This window comes from Zeugodacus cucurbitae, chromosome 2 (assembly GCF_028554725.1).
Source record: "Zeugodacus cucurbitae isolate PBARC_wt_2022May chromosome 2, idZeuCucr1.2, whole genome shotgun sequence".
In the NCBI taxonomy this organism is placed as follows: domain Eukaryota; kingdom Metazoa; phylum Arthropoda; class Insecta; order Diptera; family Tephritidae; genus Zeugodacus; species Zeugodacus cucurbitae.
In genome coordinates, this window is record NC_071667.1 from 25,374,836 (window position 1) to 25,395,801 (window position 20,966).

The window sequence follows — 20,966 nt, forward strand, 5'->3', positions numbered from 1 at the left end:
CTCTTACCTGTAATTGGGTCCATCACCGGCAGCTAGTTTGTCAAGTGACGACTGCAGACGCTGTTCGGCATCCTTTATGTCCAATGTCTTAGCACCACCCACGAAATTAGAGCTACGCTTAGCACGAGCATGCCCCTGAAAAATTAAATAGATTGGAAAATTTTATAAATATTTGAATATAAATCGGTTCTACTGGAGTATTTATTGAAATAAATTATTCTATAGAAAATTCTATTGAAACGAGTCAGGAAGGGCTAAGTCGGGTAAACCCGAACATTTTATACTCTCGCAGTTTAATTATTTAATTTTATTAAGAGAGCACACAATCGGACCCACATATTCGGAATAAAATCCACTAGAAAATAAAAATTGTAATTCCTGGACCGATTTCAACTATTTTTGCCAACAAGTTACGTTATATCAAAGACTTTACGTTCACTTAACTTTGCTAACATATCTCATATATTTACCGATACATACGGTATAAATTACTCCGGAATTTTGGAAATGGGGGCTAGAGGAAATATTGGCCTGATTTTGCCCATTTTTGGCACAGACGCACACTGTTAGAAGGAACACAGCTGCTTTGAATTTCTTTAGAATATCTGAGAGATTTACCGATATTAAAAAAAAAAATAACCCCAAACTTCGAGGTTCTCATGTTCGATATCTGTGGCCTTGAAAAGTTATCGTCCGATTTCAATTTTTCTGTGTTTTCCTTACTGAATTAAAAAACTTTAGTATGTTCCAACATAATTTTCGTACCGGAGGTAGGCGTGGTTATAATCCGATTTCCTCCATTTTTAGACTGTATAATGAAGTGGCTAAAGGAAACGACTGTAGAGAGTTTGGTTGATAAAGCCTTTGTAGTTTACGGGATACTTTGGTGGACACCCTTGCTATTTAAAAAGGCAAGGAATTATGTCCAGATATTAGCAAAAAGTAATTAAAAATTAAATTAACTGTTTCGCGAGTTTAGACAAGCGAAAAAGTTCATAAAAACTAAGGATGATTAAAATATTATTTTTGCAGAATCCTCATTTATAGAAAAATAATACACAGAACTTTATTTGTGATATAAGCTGTTGGAAGTTTTAGTGATTGCCTATATATTATTAAAATTATTAAATGGATGTATTTCTGTTATTTTTTTCGTTTGTAGTTTTGTTAATTTTCGAAACAAGTTTTGTCTAATTAAATAAATCGAATTAACGATTAGAAATTTGAATTTCTAATATTTATATAATATTATATTTCTTTTTTTTATATATTTTTATAACATTAATGAAATACTCTTTCCATTTTGATTTTTATGACAAAAAATTCATTTATTCCTCGCACTTCAATAATTTGTATGCAAATTTCTTGCAATTGATATGCGCTTATTTTAGCGCTTTCCGACGTAAAAAAATATTTTTGGTTCATTACTCAATTGAAATGTTGTTTTTGTTCCGATGCTTTGCTCATGGCTAACAATAATTTGTTGACAGGCGGTAATTCGTCACATATGGTGCTTGCAAAATCTGAGTCATAAAATTTATTTGCAAACAATGCATGTTAGGTGTACTATATAGTATATGTATACACATCGTATAATATTATTTTATATATAAAATTAAAAATTAAATGTAAGACCGCTGAGTGTTTTATTAAAACAAAATTTTAAATGCCAGTCAAGTATAAATTTTGCAATAAAAGGATTAAGCCAGATTTATACAATATAACACATTTGCCTTGATCTTTATTTCCAATGACAAAGTGAAAAGTGAATCCTTAAAGAAACAGTTTCTGGAAAAAATTTAGAAGTCTTACTTCTGTCTGCCCAATATGTCTCCCCACGTATTGCAGAGATCACTTACAGTATTTAAATTATTAAATGTGATTATAGGCCTCGAATGCACTCCGAAATTTCTCTTCTCAAAATCACACAGAATTAAGCTCAATTGTATTGTATAAATATATACATATACAATAACCTATGTATTTGCTTACAACTCGATTACAATGCATGAAAACGGAATTTCAAATGAATGCCGACTTTAGTGGCAAATCAACCGAATACCAAATATATTTAGATACCTGAATAAATGATTAAATTACTTACATATGTACTCGTATGTATGCATTTATTCGTGCATCTACCTGAGAATTGGAAATCCAATAGAGTAACAATTGAACTAGGAAAATCTACAATGAATTGAATTGATTTGGACAGGTATCGGCATGCCAACTTACACATTCAAATATATATGTAGATATGTAGAAACAAACATTACAAAAGGGTATGTGCAAGAGACAAAGGCTAGTTGTGATACATCTCTAAAATCAACACAATAAAATTGCAGTAGATACATTAGAAATGCATAAGTATGTATCTACAAGTATGTAAGTGGGTAAATTAACAACACGAACTGGTTATATTAAGGAAAAGCATTAAATAATAATCAAAATCAGATATTCACAAGTTTACTTCGTAGCTCCAAATGGAAAATAAACTCATACAAATACATAATTGGTTATAGATATTAAACCAAGTAGTAACTCAAGCAGTAACCAATTCAATGAACCATTCATATGTTATTATATCTAAGTAAAATGTCAGTAGGTCAAAATTGAGGAACTTCGAAAACAAAAAGCACCGGTTTTTATTCTTATTATTTTTGACTATTTTTAATTTTTATCTTTTTCCCATTTATGTGGTCTAATTTTGAAATATAGCATCCATTGATCACCAAAAATATTAGCACTTTTTTCTACTTTTTCAAACATTTCTACGCAACTCCAGAGAGTTTCACTTTGACAGCTTCGACTGTCCTTTGTGACACTCAAATACTCCTAATGGATCATCATTACCCTTATGATTCAACAAAGACCTAGAGTACAAGCGAGTCCTAAGTCGGCTAATGACGATTCCAGTAACTTCGCTGGGTTCGTCGAAGATGTGCCTACCGAGGTGTTTTAGTCTAAGTCTGGCGAATGCTGGACATTGAAGGAGGAAGTGCTTGGATGATTCGTCTTCGAATTCTTCCAAGTAGCTTTGGCAACTAGCATCTGGCTTGATCCCTAACATCACCGCATGTGTGCCTATTGGACAATGCACAAGAAGCAACTCTATCGAAGAAGATAGTCAAATTTTGGCGATAATGGTGGTAGACAGAGCTCTACTAAAACGAAAACGAAAACTAAAACGATTGCCAGATATGGCAATATTGAATTGGATGAAATGGCGGTTAGATATCGAGCAGAATGTTTGGTAGTGATTCATAGTTGAAATATTACTAAAGCGAAATTTCCTAAGAAAAATTCAAGTAATAGTAGATTTCAAAGTTATTTATTTTGAAAAGGTTACGCACCCTGTAGACGTGTTAACTAAGCTCCGAACGGATTATACTCTTAGCGGAGTCAAGAACTTTAGATCCACCAATTAACAGGTGATTAAAGCAAAAATGGCTTGTTGTTTACATATAAAAACTTATGTAGATATATGCAATATGGAGACCCCTTTAATCTGTTTACGAGTGCACTCGATAGTTAAAATAGCAAAAACAACAAACATTGCACTTTTATAGCTTTGATCTTTGTACGCACTTGAGAGTCTGCTAATAGCATCAGCGCACATTTAATAAACACAGCAAATAAACCACACACTCAATAAGCATAAACTAGGAACAGCAACTACGTGCATCCTTAAGTTTGTATTGTTAAGCGGAAAACACGACAGGATAGATGCTCCTCGTGTCATCATGTCATCATGTGGACTCATGCTCACTGTGCTGGCAATAAACACATTTTAAAACTACATGACATTAAAATGAATTTCCGGTGTAGGAGCTTGATGAATGCACCCACATGCAGGTCATATCTTAAGGCTTTTGAGGCTTTTAAGGCTTTCAATTTTGATCACGCTATGTTGCTGAAAATGTGGTTTCAAATTCTGCGAAAATTCACTTTGCACTATAAAACATTATCAATATTTTTTCTGGGTATAGGACCACACTAAGTTTTCCCATGAGTTTGAGTCATAAGTAAAAAAATTGTATTCTCCAATTTTCGAAGCTAACCTCCAAAAACAAAATATTTGGATATGAATTTCGAAAAAAGGACTTAAAAAAATATTATAAATTCCAAGATAAAGCTATTTAAAAATCCAAATACTAAAAAAAAATCCCTTTTTCGAACTTCGAATCCGATTTTGGTGACTAACTTCGAAAATTTTAGAATACAATTTTTTTACTTATGACTCTCTCGAAAAAAAATCAGTTTGGTCCAATACCCAGCCGAGTCTTGTACAGTGTAATTCATTATTTTCAAATTGATATGGAAAACTTACGCGATTAATCTAGAATACTTCATATTTTTTCATCTAGTGAATTCGAATTTTACTGCACTTTGGGAAAGTTTTGGTGATTACCTTCATTATTGTACTAAACAGTACAGCACAAATATTTAGATATTTATTTAAATATTTATGTAAGTTCGCTATAAGTGCGAACCTTACCACAAAAGCTCACCTTTTAATTCAGGTATTTATAACAGTAATTCAAGGAAAATGCAAACACAGTATATTAAGGCACAACGTTAAAAGCTTAAAAGGCGAATTTCACGCTCTGTCTACCATTAGTGCTAAATAATAAAATGAAATACTCGAGTATTTTTATGGTCATATATGTTTTGAGCTTAAGTCATGTTAATGGAAAAGTAAGGTAAGGCATCGAAAACATAGTATATACTAAGGTTTTTAAAAGTATATTTCAAATTTAAACATAACTGTATACGACTACCAAAGTCAACACATTCGACATAAGCCATTCTAGCTGACGAACTCGAAAATTGCTCGGGGTCGAAGGGGCGTTTATGCACGTCAGAGTAATTAAAATTGTGGGTAAATCAAAAGAGGAGCGCTCGTGTACGAGTATACTGTTAAAAGCGTCAGCGTGTTGTTGGCTGATTTTGAGGCAAAAGCCGGTGGCACTGACAGTATGTGGAAAGTGAGGAGCGTAAGAGCAGAACAAGAGGAATACAAATGTGTGATGATTTCATTAAATGAAGCAGTGATTCACACTTTCGTAATTTGAGTGCACATGTGTGCATATAGACATATATAGAAATATATATACACATATACATACATATATACAATACAATGTATTTCAACAAGGACATAAACATTAAAAACCCAAGCGAAATGCCATAAAACATATAGTAAATACAATGTGAAAGACAAAAACAAAATGTAGACTAAAAACCACACAACATTAACGACAATTACAAACACTATGAGAGAGAGAGAGGAAGGGAATCGTAATTTTGTAATTGAAAATGCGAAATTTTGGTGGCGTTGCCAAAAACTGATATCCACCAGCACATACAAAAAATAATTATCGTATGGAGAGCGAGTATTGTTTACCAATACCGATGACTGAAAGGGAAGGACCTCTGAGAGAGTGTTGGAGATATATATACATATGTGTATGTGTGCGAACAGAAGAGTAAAATTTTAATTAATGCATTTTCAATGATGACGGCTTACTTTTGTACACACCGCACAAGCAGTCGCAAGCTGTGGGTACAGTGATAATTTTGTGGGCGCGCAATTTACCTGTTCAGCTGCCACCTCGCCTTCGAGCTCCACCAGCTCCTGCTGCGGCTGTTGCTGCTGCTGCTGCACGTAATTACTCGCCGCACTCGCACTAACGGCATCATTACTGCTGCTATCGCCAGCAGCTGACGGCTGCTCGACTTCCTGCCTTTCGCGTTGTGTTTGCTCAAAGCTAAGTGCGCCCACCGATAGAAAGTCATCCAACCACTTCATCTCGTCTTGTGTGAGCACTGGCAATGGCGATGTAGACTCTGCGTTATCTTCATCATTCACGTCAGCAACCGCCGTCGTTGACGACGCTGTTGTTGCCGTCTCAGCTGCTGTGGTCGTATCCTCATTTCGCGCTGTCGCTTCGGTGCTTAATTGTTCTGGCGTTGTGGCGGCAGTGGTGATGAGGGCTGGCGATGTTGTTGTCGTCGTCGTGGTCGTTGTTGTTGTGGAAGCGGTTGCATCACGTCGCTTCATATCGTTCGTGGCGAATGGCATCGGTAGAATTTGTGATTCTAATTTGGACATTTCATCGTCGGTCAGCTCGTTTCGTGTGCCGCCATTGAATAGCGCATTCCTTGTGTATTTATCGTTAAGCGCCTTGCTGCGCGCCGCCTGATCGGTGAGTGTGTCCTCCTCGCTGGTGCAGTTCGTGGTGCGCAATTCGCGCACTTTGTCACCCCATTCGGTGCGCAGCCAAGGCTTTTCAATTATCACCAGTCGGCAAACCACATCGGCATCCTTTGCCTTCGTATCGACGGCGTTGAGCACAATTTCGTAGCGCACACCGTCGACGATTTCGCGAAACGCATCAATAATATTTACGAAATTCATCGAAAGCGGCAGGAATGTCATTGCGATATTCTGCACGCCAATCAGATTCGGTGAGAGGTACTCACGTTCACCGGGATTCAGTACGTGTACTCTCTTCACTGGCTCCTCGACGACAGCAGGCCGCCGTAGTTGTTCCTATGCGTAGAAGCAGAAGACAGCAATTGAAGACAATAGTTGGTTTGACGATTTGGTTGATTGGTTCATTCAAGGATTCGTTGATTGATTGATTTATTCCAATTAAAACATCACACACCAAATGGACGTACATATGCACATACATAGACGAGAGACAAGAGACAAGAGAAATACATATAGAGGTATAAACGTGGATTTAATCACGATTTCTGCACAAATAGGTTACGGCAACGCAAGCGTTAGGTGCTAAAATGTATGTATGTGTGCGTTCGTATGTGTGTGTGTGTGATGGTGTGCGGCCGTATACCAAGTAATGAATGCATTTTATTTTTGTAATATAAACTTTACTAAGCGTCACACCAAAACCCAATTAATGTTGATTATGAATACTTTTGGTTACAAGCAGACGTTTAAGAATATAGATATGCAATTTATGAAAGCGATGAGTGAATACATATTATGTAAAATACTGATGTCATAAGCAAGTAGAACAAGTTATAATTAGTCGAAACCTCTATTAGGAAGTTAGGCCAGTCTAGGATTTTCAAAATTTATAAACTATTTTTTCTGCTTAATGCTTTATAAAAAAATAATAATATCTGCAGAGTTAAATAGAGAAGGTACAATCTCCCTTAAGAGTGTACATCTGCTGGCGTACGGCGATGATATCGAAATTATTGTCCTCAACAACAGCGTCATTAGTTCTGCCTTTTCCACACTGTATAAGAAAGCGAAGGGTATGTGTCTGGTATTGAACGAGGACAAGACGAAATAGCTCACAAAGAAACAGTCAGCACATTCGTGACTTGACTCTTACGTCACTGTTGACTTCATAACTTTGAAGTTGTAGCCGATTTCGTACATCTTAGAGCCAGCATTAACACAAACAAAAATATCAGCCTTGAAATCCAACGCAGAATCACACTCAGGTGCTACTTTGGACTGAGTAGGCAATTGAAAATTAAAGTCATCTCTCAACGAACATAGACCAAACTCTATAAGACCCTCCTCATTACAGACATTATTTATGGTACAGAAGCGTGGGCGATGACAACAACCGATAAGATGACCCTTGGAGTTTTCGAGAAAAATGGTTTGCGGAACATTTCTTTTCCTTTGAACATTGGCAGTGGCGAATACCGCAGGCGATGGAACGATGAGCTTACGAGTTATACGACGGCATAGACATTGTTCAGCGAATAAAAAGTCAGCGGCTGCGCTGGCTATGTAATGTTGTTCGAATGGACGGAAGTGCTCCAGCTCTGAAAGTGTTCGATGTAGTTCCCGCTGATGAAAGCACCTAAACCACATTTTGATATGCATAATATCGATACATGGAATATACATTAGCCGATTTCAGTTTAATTTTTTGAGAATCGAAGACGATGAATCTATTGGACGTGCAAAGATAACGAAAGAAAGTGCTGAATATACCATTAATGAATATTTAGGCATGCGAGGCTTTGTAGAGGAGCCACGTGAGCTTATAATCGACCAAAAGCCACAACAAATTATTTATCTTGAGAAATGTGTCAATATAAGACAATGATCGAAACATGGGTCCATTACTATCCATTACGGACTCCAATCGACAGTTATCGGAACTGGACTGCCAAAGTTATGGTGTCTATATTTGGGTTGAGCATGGAAAAACTTTAATCGACTATCTTGAAAAGAAAAATTCAACAACAGCGGCTTTTATATATCCTTATTAGAACATTTGAAAAAATTGCATTGTATCTCAATCAATGAGAAATGTGAGAAAAAATTGAATTGTTTCCGTAACCACCACAAACTATTGGTAAGGATCCCATCGAATTTTTCCAATTTTTATATTTCTAAGTCTTCCATAGGAAAATATTGAATATAATGAGGCACATATACCTGGATATTATTACATAAAGTACATATGCACATATATCTATATGTATGTTGAGGTGTAAATACATGAAAGTGTTTGCAATTCTCAATTTACCATAAAGGATTTAAAGCAATTTTACTAATGTATGCTTTCAAGGGATAAACACATGCAAATATATTTTATAAATACAATATACAGAATAAGTATATACATATGTATGTATATGTATGTGGTATATGCATACATACGTACACATTTATGCAGCATACAAAAATAAATCGCTAACAATAGAAATTAGTAAACTTTGTGTCAGTTAAATGCATTCGAATTCAAATTCACTGAACAATATATATAATCGTTGGAATTTGCACTGAAGCGCTGAAATTTCCATGAAGACCAGAAATGCATTGCATTTCAAATTTTTATTTGAAAATGAAATTAGTTGAAAATTTAAATTAACAAACACAAGGAGATATATTATTTATATGTACATATGTATGTATATACAAATGTATGGATGTGACCACAACCACAGCCAAACAGCCAAAGCGTGTTGGTCAACATTTTACATCGCATATCTCCATGTATATTTATGTATATACATACATGTTATATTAGACTAACTATTAAAACAAAACAGGAAATAAACAACATAAATACATTTAAAAACTAAAAACATAAATAATTATGAACAGATGGACTTAATTCGCAAGCTGTCGGCGCAGTCAGCACACATGTACATACATATGTACACATGAAGAGTTAAAGAGCGTGCTGCATGGGAATTCATTAAATACATATGCGCCGTTATAAATTTAATTAACCAATAACTGTAAAATGTATTTGGCAAAATATTTTCGATTATTCATTGCAAAATGTCCACTTCATAATTTTAGATTTTAATAGTTTTTGAAAATTCGCGTTGCAATAAACAAATTTAATTTGGTGAAAATGTAATTGTCTCCACAAATTAATTAATTTCACCTAAAGTCATAATTAAGCTAATATGATGTGTTATATCACAATGCACTAATATACGAAAAAGTTTCATATTTAGGTCTTACAAAAGAGAGAAAACCAAAAACAAAACGAAACCGTATACTGAATACGAACAACTTACAACCAATGGTTATTATAGTTCAAGCAAAAAAGCTCAAACGCTTTAAATATTACTTAATACTTAAATAAGGCGAGAAAGGAAGATTTCAGTTCGGATGAAACCAGAATTCACATTTCCATAAATCCCAAGTAAAAGAATTTTTTTTTATAATTATAGCATTTGCTTTGAGATTATCCTTTTACTCGACTCTGTCAAACACTTTGTTTCAGATATGTCATAATTTTGAAAGCACAACTTAAAGTGCTTTAGAATAAGTAAATTTAAAGTAAAAATATTTGATTTAGTTAGTTTGTTAATATTATTAGGATACAGGAAGTATTTAGAGGTAGAATCCCCAAAAAATTACTTATTAAAGTGTCTAACATTCAGTTGCTGGATTTGAATTCCCGCTAAATATAGTTATTTCGATTTTGAGTATTTTCAACTTCAAGTTTTCATATATTCATTAGTTTCGTTCGAACATCCAATCAAGTAATATTTCGAACAAATTTGACTAAATTTTCCAGTTACAAGCAATAGTCAAAACAACAAATCAATGATACCCCTGCGCAAAATGCTGCACTCGGGTACAACATAGAGAGCCGCCAGCCAGTCCGACGTGCTTTGTCAATACACAAGCCACTAATTAATGAATAAAAAGTGAAAATCAGGAAAAAAAACCTGAATGCGAAGGAAGGAATCAAATAAATCTAAATGGTTGATGCTGCTTCTGTGGCGTGAAGTGTTTTTACTGTTCGCTCGCGAAAGGCGTTGACGACGGCACATCTAATAGAAATTTCTATCACGTTGCTTCGTCTAAACCGCAGATTACACTGCACGCTTGCACGCCAGAAAAGCGGTCGCGATTGCGAGGGGAATTTGAAATTGAAATTGCAATAAAACAAATTAGCTACGAAATTCATTTATAGCCGGTTGAACGCTTTTGGGGGTTTTTCATTTCCATTTCAATGGTTTCGGGCAACGTTGCATCGATGACCGAGCCAGCAACTATACGATGCAGTACTTGCTCTGCACTTTTGTACAACAAAAACAGCTTACTCATCGCTTACAGAACACTTGACTTTGCGTTCTTTTCTTTTTTTGTGGAAAAAAATATAATATGTTTCGGAAGCACAGCAGTGGAGAGTGAGCCTGGACAAATTGCTGTAATAGCTGGTTTCACACACAATTTTTCGACAGAACTGTGGATTTTTTTTTTCAAATATAAATCTGTATTTAGTTTAATTTAACACTAGTTTGTTAGTTAAAGCTTTACTGAAAAAGAATATGATTAAACTCTCTTTGTGTGTCTATTTAAATTATACCGCTGGAAATTCAGCTTTGAACTATATAAAAGCCTAAAGCTTCTCATCGCTTTCCGGTTGTCAATTTACATAAAAACAATTTTTATTACTCAAACTGAGCCATTAAAGCTACTAATTCTACATCATATAAATTACTGACCTCCGCAAAAGCTTACGCATTCGTATTCTACGCATATTTCATTTGAATGCAAAATAAATATAAAACTTTACTCAGAAAGTTTCTGTTTCTGGTGGTAAAGTATAACGTTATTATTTATGGTTGCTTTAACGCCACAAAAAGAAGCCGGAAATAAAACTAAATTCCTCCAGTTTATGTAAACCATACTGCCTTATAAACGGTATCTTAAACCGCCTTAGTTAAGTGCTCAGTATAACGAAAGATTATCGGAAGAGATATTAAGTATCATTGTCCGACTGCATTCGTTCAAAGTGAACTATTTGAAATTACAAAAGGTTGAAGATCATGTGTTCCAGAAGACACAGTTTTCGACGGTTTTCAAGCATAAATCGGCTGAGATTGCTGCAATTTCACGAAGTTCACTCCATATACTTGGCTCAGCCCCACGGGAAATAGTCTAAAGGCGTCAAATCGCACGACCGAGGCGGCCAATTGTCTGGACCATTTCGGTCTACTTTTGTAGCTACTCTATTGAAAAATCCTTTATTATATTCAGCGTGAGATTAACGAAGAGAAACAGAAAGGGTCTTGAAACATTTATACCGTTAAATACTCGAAGTAATCCATCTCAATTATATCGTAGACATACAGTCAAGAACCGAAGCTGAGTCGTCTTCAAGTTTGAATTTAGTTTGTGTGTTCTTAATTTCAAAAAATGCTAACAGTATATGTAATATTAATTTATAACATAATCCGAACTGTCTCTTTACACTTGTAGTTATGTCCATATCGTAGAACAGCCTAGTTTTATTTAATTAAATTATTTATGACATTGGTAGCTGTGGCAATGACAGCACTGTCACTTCTAAATGTATTTGAGTAAATGATGGCTCATTCGGTACATTACACTACCGTTTAATGCTACTGAATTTACCGCTAAAGCTAACTACTCGAATGACGATGTTGTTGTAGCAGATGATTTTCATTAATATTTTTTGGTTTCTACACCACCGACTTTGATATTTCAGCCATTAATTTTGTCATTGCAGCCAACTGTGTCATGATGATGCTGCATACCGTTAACTAACGGCGCGGATTATTACTGAAATTTCGAGTTCGCTGTCATTTAGGCAATGTAGTATGCGTCTATTGGCTATTTATCTTTGGTTCGAAGCGATGCATCAAAGTACGGTGCATATCGAATAAATTACGATCTACCAATTACATAAGCCAGCGGCGGAGGCGGTGGTGGCAGCGACGTCACTATTGGTTTGACTCCACCAAAAGTCAACAGCGTACAAGCAAAAGGCCGACCTGACAATCGTTCAATGGGTTAATGGTCAGCGGCCTGCGGTCAACAACGTATGGCGTAATAGGCAGCTACAGACATGATAGTGATGCCAAGAGCGGCAAAGTGATATTGAAATGAATACCATACATTACCCTGCAGAACTTTGTAGAACTGAGCCGGTACTGCAAGGCATATGCTACCGATATGTGCTGCTTAAAGGATCTCTCGATCAAAAACGCAATTGGACTTCCAGGTTTTACGGATGTTCAGTTTTTCATCTCACATATTTTGTGTTTAATACTCATCAGGAGGCATTGGATAACCTCCATCCGTATTTGTGACATGAAATTTCCGGAAAAAATATTGACACTTACATTTGTATTCTAAACCCCACCTAACCTAAACTTCTGAGCTACATAAACCCCAACTCCCACTCAATTTACTAGTAATAGAGGAACCACACTTTATGTTCAATAAATTTCCCTAATGGGTCTTATCGGTACCAACAATGCTGTACACATAAATTACCAAGCTCAGCTGGGTATTTATGCCGATTTGTTAGCATTGAAAACGCAGAAACAGTGAAATTCGGATAAGCAAGCGCCACAACAGGCCTGCCAGCATGAAATCGTAATTTCAAAACGCAAACAATTGGAAAGCATCGATGAGCTCAAACGGAAAATAAGCAGCGAAGAGGGGATAGATATGGGGAATGATAGGGCTGGGACTAAAAGAACGGGTTATTATACTCATTATTGCATAATAATGAAATGTAGTGTATGCCTAAAAGATACAAAAATAAACTAAAAACCACTTCAGTTCACACGAGCATGCGACTCATTTGCATTTAATTGTGGCGCGCCGCGGACTGGATCCATGGAAGACAGCATGGAAAAAGGTTGGAGAATGCTACAAGTGAGGAGAAAAAAGTAACACAAGTGCATTATTGTAGGGCATATTATTGTAAATGAACACTGAAATGTTTTGGTTCTGCGTTTATAATCAATGCCGATGATGGCTAGACGCGTCACAACTAAAAACAAAGTTATATAACTCATTATACACTTTTTTGTAGCTGCTAAATTCGGTAACAAATCTTATACATACAAATCTACAAATTTGATTATAAATTCAAAAGCTAACAAAAGCAGAACAATTAGAAGAACCGATACCGCATTGATCATTTGAAATGTGATTCCACTAAATATGCAAATTTCGAATCACCAGCTATCTCATTAAGTCAATCGACAGACTGTCTGCCCAGTCGATAGTTATACGAGAAGGTTTTTTGTTTTTGTAGTCTTAGTCAGCAGTCTCGATACTTCTACTTTTCAATTGATTTGCATAAGTTCACTTTTGCTCCACCACAGGCGGACACAACAGCCAAACACAATGTGGATATGCTCATAGTCGAAGCTTGGATGTGTATAAGAACGTTTCGATAAGAAGAGAAGCTAGGGCAAAAATGAAAAAATACAGTAAGGAAAGATAAAGCGAAGTCTAACACGTGAAATGATGCAAGAATTTATGCTATAAGTTGTTATATGCCGAGAAATAAAATAGTGAGCATAACTCTAAAAAACTTTTCATCATCTACAATGCTTTTTGTGTTGTAGCGATTTCTTTAGCTCAGAACCAGCATAAATGCCACCAACAATCTAAGCCTGGAGATCAAGCGCAGTATAACTCTTGCCAACAGGTGCTACTTTGGGATCGGTAGGCAATTGAGAAACAAATCCTTCTTTTTTGAATAAGTCTCACCTCATGCCCGTCCTATTATACGGCGCAGAAATATGGACGATGACAAACCGAGAGGAGAAGGTGCTTGGAATATTCGAGAGAACTGTTCCCCGCAAGATCTTTGGAGCCGCGTGAGCGAGTAGTACCGAAAAAGATGGAACCTTGAATTGCATGAGATCTACGACGACATGACGTACGTATGACAGACGATGATCCAGTGAAAATCCATCGATTCGAGACCCATGGGTGGACAACGGAAGCAAATGCGCGCACGCTTGGAAGGACAAAGTGCATAGGAACCTGTCTGCACTTGGGATGTACAACTGGCGTGACTTCGTAAAGAAGGAGAAGAAGAGTGTAGGGTTTTCCTACAGTGAAAATATCATTTCTAGTTCCCTACTATTTCAGATATGCAATTAGAACAAAAACTACTAGCGACGAGCTTAAATTTTATTCAATGCTAGCAGCTTTAAAGCACATTCTCAATACTATAAAGTTTACACCACAATAACATTAACTTAATTAAATTTTGTCACCCTTATCAATTTTCTAGACCAGTTAAATTGTAAATGCAATCAAACTAATTTGCCGCTTATATGGAGAAATGTGTTTGTCACTGAGTGCATAATTTGTAGATATTACGATTGTATTGAAACAACAGACACTGCTGCACACATATAGGGTTGCACAATTCGGATGAGTCGAAGTTCGCAATTTTTCAACAATGTCTTGCTAATATTGTACCCTTACAATGCCTTTGAGTACTCCTTTTCCGGCAGGTTATTATTCGAAAAAAAGTTTGAATAATTATGGATAGTATACTAAAAGAACCCAAAGACGGTTGTGCAATAGTTGACCTTGAAATCTGTCGGTCAATCCGTACTAATTAATCATTACACGATCAAGAATCCTGGTGTCAATACTGGTTCTTCGTTCAACAGTCAAAAATCTTCCCGAAAATTAATAAAATTTCGAAAACGTTTACTTAATTTATTTTCTAAATCGTGATATGATACCCTAAAAATATGACACCTGATTTCCCTAAAGATATTATTATAACTTCTCTCAGAAATTCTTCACCAAGGTCAAATCATTATAACAACTTCTTTCCCCATTGAATACCCCTTTAGGATTACATACATCACTAAAAACATAGGATGATTGCATGCCAAGAGCAACTCAACAAATTAAATTTATCTTGCACCACTTACAATAGGAAAGTGTAAAAGTAGTCGAACAAAGGAATGCAACGAATAATACGAATCCTAGTAAAGGCAATCGCTCGATTTTCCACTACTCTTCTTCTCACGCCAGATTAGCTCTCGCTGCATTTACGCAGTGACTTTGGAAGTGCATATGTCACTTGAAGTACATACATAAATATATATATACAGATATTATATACTTGTTAGATTTATTGTGTAGCCTCATACACATATAACTATGCATTATTTCAACAAGTTTTAGAACAAAAGGACATAATATAGTACGAGTATACATACATTTTTGAGAAGACGTCATTTCGAAGTTGACAAGTGGCTAGGAAATATATTTTTGTGTGACGCTGTAGTAAGAACGTTAATTTTAAAGATGCAAGGAAGTCAAACAAAACGAGCGATCAAAGTATGTAGAGCTTTTTAGGGAAGAAGTTTTCTACAGGGATTAGATGATATGCGTTTAAGTTTTGAAAACAATATCCACGATTAGTATTTATTGATTAATGATATTCTCCAAATTTGCTATAATATATATAAGAGACTCGGAGTGAAAACGTATTGGATCTTGAAGTGACTAAGAAATAATGGGATTTTATCTAGAGGAGATTAAAGGTTTTTTTCTTACTGGTTGAGTGGATTATCTCAATTAACTCAGAACTTGGATTCAGAACTATTGCCAGTTTTAGATTCAACTCATCATTTCTGTGACCATTACGGAGTTAGTACATGAAATAGATACCGCTTGCCGGAGTCTCATTTGCCTATTTGCCTGAGGGAAAGTGGATTAATGGAATTTAATGTTAAAGAAAAATTTTGATTTTTTTTGTTTTAAGCTTATAATGATGAGATGTGTGTCGACCGATTTCTAATTTTAGGCCAATGTTGATTAATCAGCTAGTTGGCAAAGAATCGAAAGAAGCCGACTCGAAATTTTGTGGCCGATACCCGATTCCGAAGCCGATTAATCGGTCGGACTCTAATAAGAACCAAAAATGCATAAAGTTTGCTAAAGATAATGATGTACTATGTAGCATGGATAATATGATACGAAACTCTTCTCTTTTGCTTGTTGAGAGAGCCCATGAACTCATTTTTGATGTTGGCAACAAAGCCAGATCATGGGCTACTGAACAGCTGACAGTCAAAAAGCTACCACTAAGAATCCCGCAGAAATAAATGATTAAATGGTTCGTTTTTGTACGATAAGTTTTTTGTGATTTTTGAATTACTATTAACTTTTATTTAAATGGAATTAATATGTGTATATTATTTAAGAAACGGTGGCTATTTGAACAAAAGTAATATACGTTCTTTGGCAGTGTTAAATGCCATTTACGTAAATACATATCTGATTACAAATTTTCTCTTAAACTTTTAGAGAATATATTAAGGTGTTTATTGGTTTATAAAATATAAATAAATATATGTTACTAAATTCAACTAAGCTAAATTTTTGTTTATGTTGACTAATAATATGTACGATTTTTAATTATTATAATATTTTATTATTTTTATGTGTAGATGTTTATTGTTTATCTTAAAATATATATTTACAAGTGTTTGTGTTGGTGTAATATTGGTTAAGAAGTCTCTATTAAGCGTAAACTGCAAACCAATAAATACCCAAGAAATCGAATAAAAATCTCCTAACTTATGTTTTCCAGCAGTGGCACCACTGCCAAATGTTATAAAAAATGCGGACTTTGACAGCTCTCTCACGAATGAAAGAGTTTCGTATCATGTTATCTTTGCTATGTAGTCCTAAACGACTAAACACGAATTGATTAGTAGGCCTTAGAACTTGACAATAACCAATGTCTTTTTGTAGCAAAAACTATTAATATTAAAGCTTCCGTACGAGAGCTTTATGATAATCTGTCAAAGAAGCCTAGGCACGATTATAAGGCTAAACAATATTAAGCAGAATCAACAGTACTATTGAAAGAATAGTCATATAATATACAAAAGACGTTAAACAACGAATTAGACAAAGGCAATTGAGCTGCTAACAGCTGTCGCAAACACTGTCGACTGACTGAATTTGCATTAAAAAAGATTTCTTTGAGCTTAACTAAAATTAAGGCATATTTATTTATCGTATTGACAATTCTATGCTGGCATTTGGCACAGAAGAACGTGTGCTTCCGGATGTGGAATTGGCAGGCAAACTTGTTTTCTTAATCTTCTTTTTTTCGCTTTTATTTTTGTTGTTGCTGTATCAACAGGCGTTTGGCATATAAAAAGTGCGAGCGTGCATATAATGTAGTCAAAATTTTACATAAACATCCATATGGTTGTGTATGGAGTGTATGTGAATGAGCACAATTTTAGATCCGGCAAGAACGTGAACATCACGAAATCAGAGGAAAAAAGTTAGGCACATCACTCTTTTAGTGCCTGCATAAGTAGATGAAAGATATAAAATGAAATAAAGATGTCACGCGTATGGAGCGCACGACTATATAAACTTAAGCATATTTCGAGTTGCTAGTGCTGTTGTTGTTGCTTTTTAAGCTGTGGGTGTTGCACACAGCAGCGAAGGCTGGAAAGGCGCAAAGTGACAAAGTAGCGCAAAAATTCGGTATAAGCGCAAAACTGTAAAGTAAAAGCGTCAAATCACTTGATTTGTTGACTTACTGTTCGCTGGAAAATTTAACCAGCGGTTCCTGCGGAAATGAGAATAAATCGCACTCATCCGCCGCTTTGACGGTATTTTATTTTTGTGGAGAATAGGCGAGGTTTCATCAAAGCATATTCCATAAGTGTCAGTGGAGAAATCTCAAAATCTCTGATAAACGAAATAAATTACAGTAGTTCACGAACGAGCAAAAAGAATAATAATCGTTTGGCAAATGAACTTATCATAGATATTGTTGAAACTGAGAGAGAAATCTAAAAAGATGTTGAATTATTTCTTAAAGTAACTATTGATGTTTTGGTTTTTGTTGTTGTAGTGGACGAAATCATTCTCATAATATTTTTGAGGAATGAAACTCGACAGTCATTGAATGAATAAAAATCCGAATCCGTTGATCCAACTGATGTGGGAACGGACAAAAGTTCTGGCAACGTAAAACCAGATATCGTAAGAGCCTTTACCGTAGAACAATTGTTGTTCGGCCTCCTTGCCTCAATTTCTTACGACAGGCGACGAGTAAAAAAGAGCTGTGCGTCTGCAATTGATGGCGGATTGACTGCGACAACACCATTCACGGCAAGAAAGTTGAACCATATAAAAAATGTTTAAAATGAGCACTAAAAAATCTCACTGCCTACATATTTATATTGTTCAACTTGGCAACTGTGTTGGAATAAAATAATAGTAAAGATACAGGCACCAAGTAAGAGACAAAATAAAACTGAAGCACACGTACTTTGCTCAAAAGATTAAAAAACAAATGCTTTTATGCACGAGCATACTGAGGTTTTATACTGCAAGTATGCATTTAATAAGAGGGTGGTTTGAAAAGTATGTATATATTTTAAGATATTCATAATGACAAAAGATAAGACATAGTTTTAGGTTATAATGACCGCTGGTTAGCTTGAAAATTATAGACCGATCTCATAAGAATGTTGCGGTTTTACTGCAGGTGTTTAGTGAAGAATACATAGATCATCAAACAGAGGATGGACAATTATGTTATTTGATTTGTTTTGTGATCCCGTATGCATTCAATATTGTTCTTTATATGAATATTTGAATTTTAATGATAATTGAAGTAAAGAAGACCTTGAGAAGAGCCTGTTCGGAATATTCATTTTCGCAGATACCGAGCTCGAGTTGTCTCACGAAACTAGAGTGACCCTCGCTAAACTTCGTTCTGGATACTGTATCAGTTTAAACTCCTACCTATCGAGACTGAATCCCGATATACTCAATATACATGCAAAGAGTGCCCCCATGACACTAACCACCTCGACACAGCTCGTTTCCTGGGCCTCCTCCTGTTAAATGACTTTGATGACAATTAATTTAGGCTTGCCGGTTCAAGCAGGTATGGGTAACCGATACAACAACAACAATATTGATTTTCGAAGAACTTAAAATATTGAGCTAAACACAAAGTGTATTCCAAAATCTTCTTTCTTGTATCTTTCTTTTCGAAAATACTCGAACCAGGCAAACTGCGCTCGTCATTTTGCATATGCACCACAAATTTGCCGCTATTTTTGCAGTTTCTCATGCACTAAAATATATGTACATATATATGTATGTATGTATGTATATTGAGTATATTTTTGCAAAACTTTTCTTTAAGTCGCATGCTGACAGTTCCCGCATAGAAAAGCCTGCGGCGCAATTGTCAGTTGCATCAATTCGATTTGCGATTTACACAGCGATAAATACTGACGCAAACATATTGACATGTAAATAAAACTATACAAAGAAAGGTATAAATATGCACTTAATTTGGTTGTGTATCATTTATTTATACAAAAGCACAAAGCGGCAGTTGCGGCGTTTGCCAATTGCCTTCCGATAACTTTTTTTTTTTATTAAGCTTTAACAAAGCAGCTACAGGAATCCAAAACAATAAGATTATCACACAACATGTTTTAGCACATTCACTGTTCACAGTTCTGAGAACAGCTATGGCACAGCGTACACAAATAATTATTTATTTCTTTAATATTTATATTTATTGCGTTTCACAATGAATTCTAACGAGTTTCACATACTCATATCGGCATGTAAAAATGTGCAAATGACTACTCGTGTGCAATTAAAAGCCAATATGCTGCATTGACTACTGGCTTTTAGCATGGGTTAATGTACCATAGCGCACATTTGACCTTAATCGCTGACTTGTTTGGTGTGATAAGCGTTTTGCGACGATTGACGACTACTCCAACAGCATACACAGACATAACATATTCAGAATTGGCAAGGTCTAACAAAAAGTACCGAAGAGCTGACATGATTGTTATATGGGTTTTTTAGAATTATGGTAGTGAAATAATAAATAATATTAAAAAATTAAAAAAAAAAAAAATAAAAAATTAAAAAAATAAATAAAAAGAAAAAATTAATGAAAAAAATATGTATAATAAATTTTTTAATTTTAAAATAAAAAAAAACGATAACAAATTGTTTTTCGTTTACATAAAAAATTCTGTTTAATTATTATTTTTCCTTGAGGGATTTTTCTATGTCGCAATTGACCGGTGTGTTCCAAATAACTATATTAAACCAGAAGATTGCACCTGTCCAAAGTATCAGTGGTCAAATTAAGTACGTACATGAATGTCATTTATTTTTATTATCTTGTTTTTGCAGTTATCGTTGTTTTGAGAGCTTCACGCCAAAAATTGTATACTCAGTGAAAGTAAAAATGGAAATAAACGTGTTAGTAGTAGTAAAAAATGGAAATTAAACCGGTGGTGGACTGGTTCTAAACTAGTCAGATATTGGCCATAAATAGAACACTTTTAATTATATGTACGTAATAAACCTGTTGAAGTGACTTCACACCACTTGGCTAACTGGCTTAGGCATAAAAGATAGTTCCGTTTACAGTAAAAACAACAACACTGCATAATTTTGAAAAAAATAAAAATTCTTTAAGGTTATGCTTGTCGCATATGAATAATTATAAATAGTTGCAATTATTTTTCAAACAATTTATTTCCTTTTTCCTCTTATAAAACGTCATTTTAATTGTTGCTGTAAGCATGTTAAATAATTTATAAATGCAAATAAGTATCAATTTGCGGTTTCTACCGCGTCTTCAAACTCATTAGTCAACTGTCATCAA

At 35.0% G+C, this 20,966-nt stretch overlaps 1 protein-coding gene across 1 annotated transcript in view; it reads right to left on the reverse strand.

Annotated features, from left to right (window-relative positions):
• The window catches only part of LOC105213147 (putative cysteine proteinase CG12163), a 28,681-nt gene that overhangs the window by 3,084 nt on the left and 4,631 nt on the right, over positions 1 to 20,966 (reverse strand). The window contains exons 2-3 of the mRNA XM_011185738.3: positions 5,600 to 6,556; positions 8 to 135 (exon numbers count right to left, since the gene is read on the reverse strand). Of these exons, the coding sequence (XP_011184040.2) occupies positions 8 to 135; positions 5,600 to 6,556 (1,085 nt within the window). The remainder of the gene's footprint in view (positions 1 to 7; positions 136 to 5,599; positions 6,557 to 20,966) is intronic.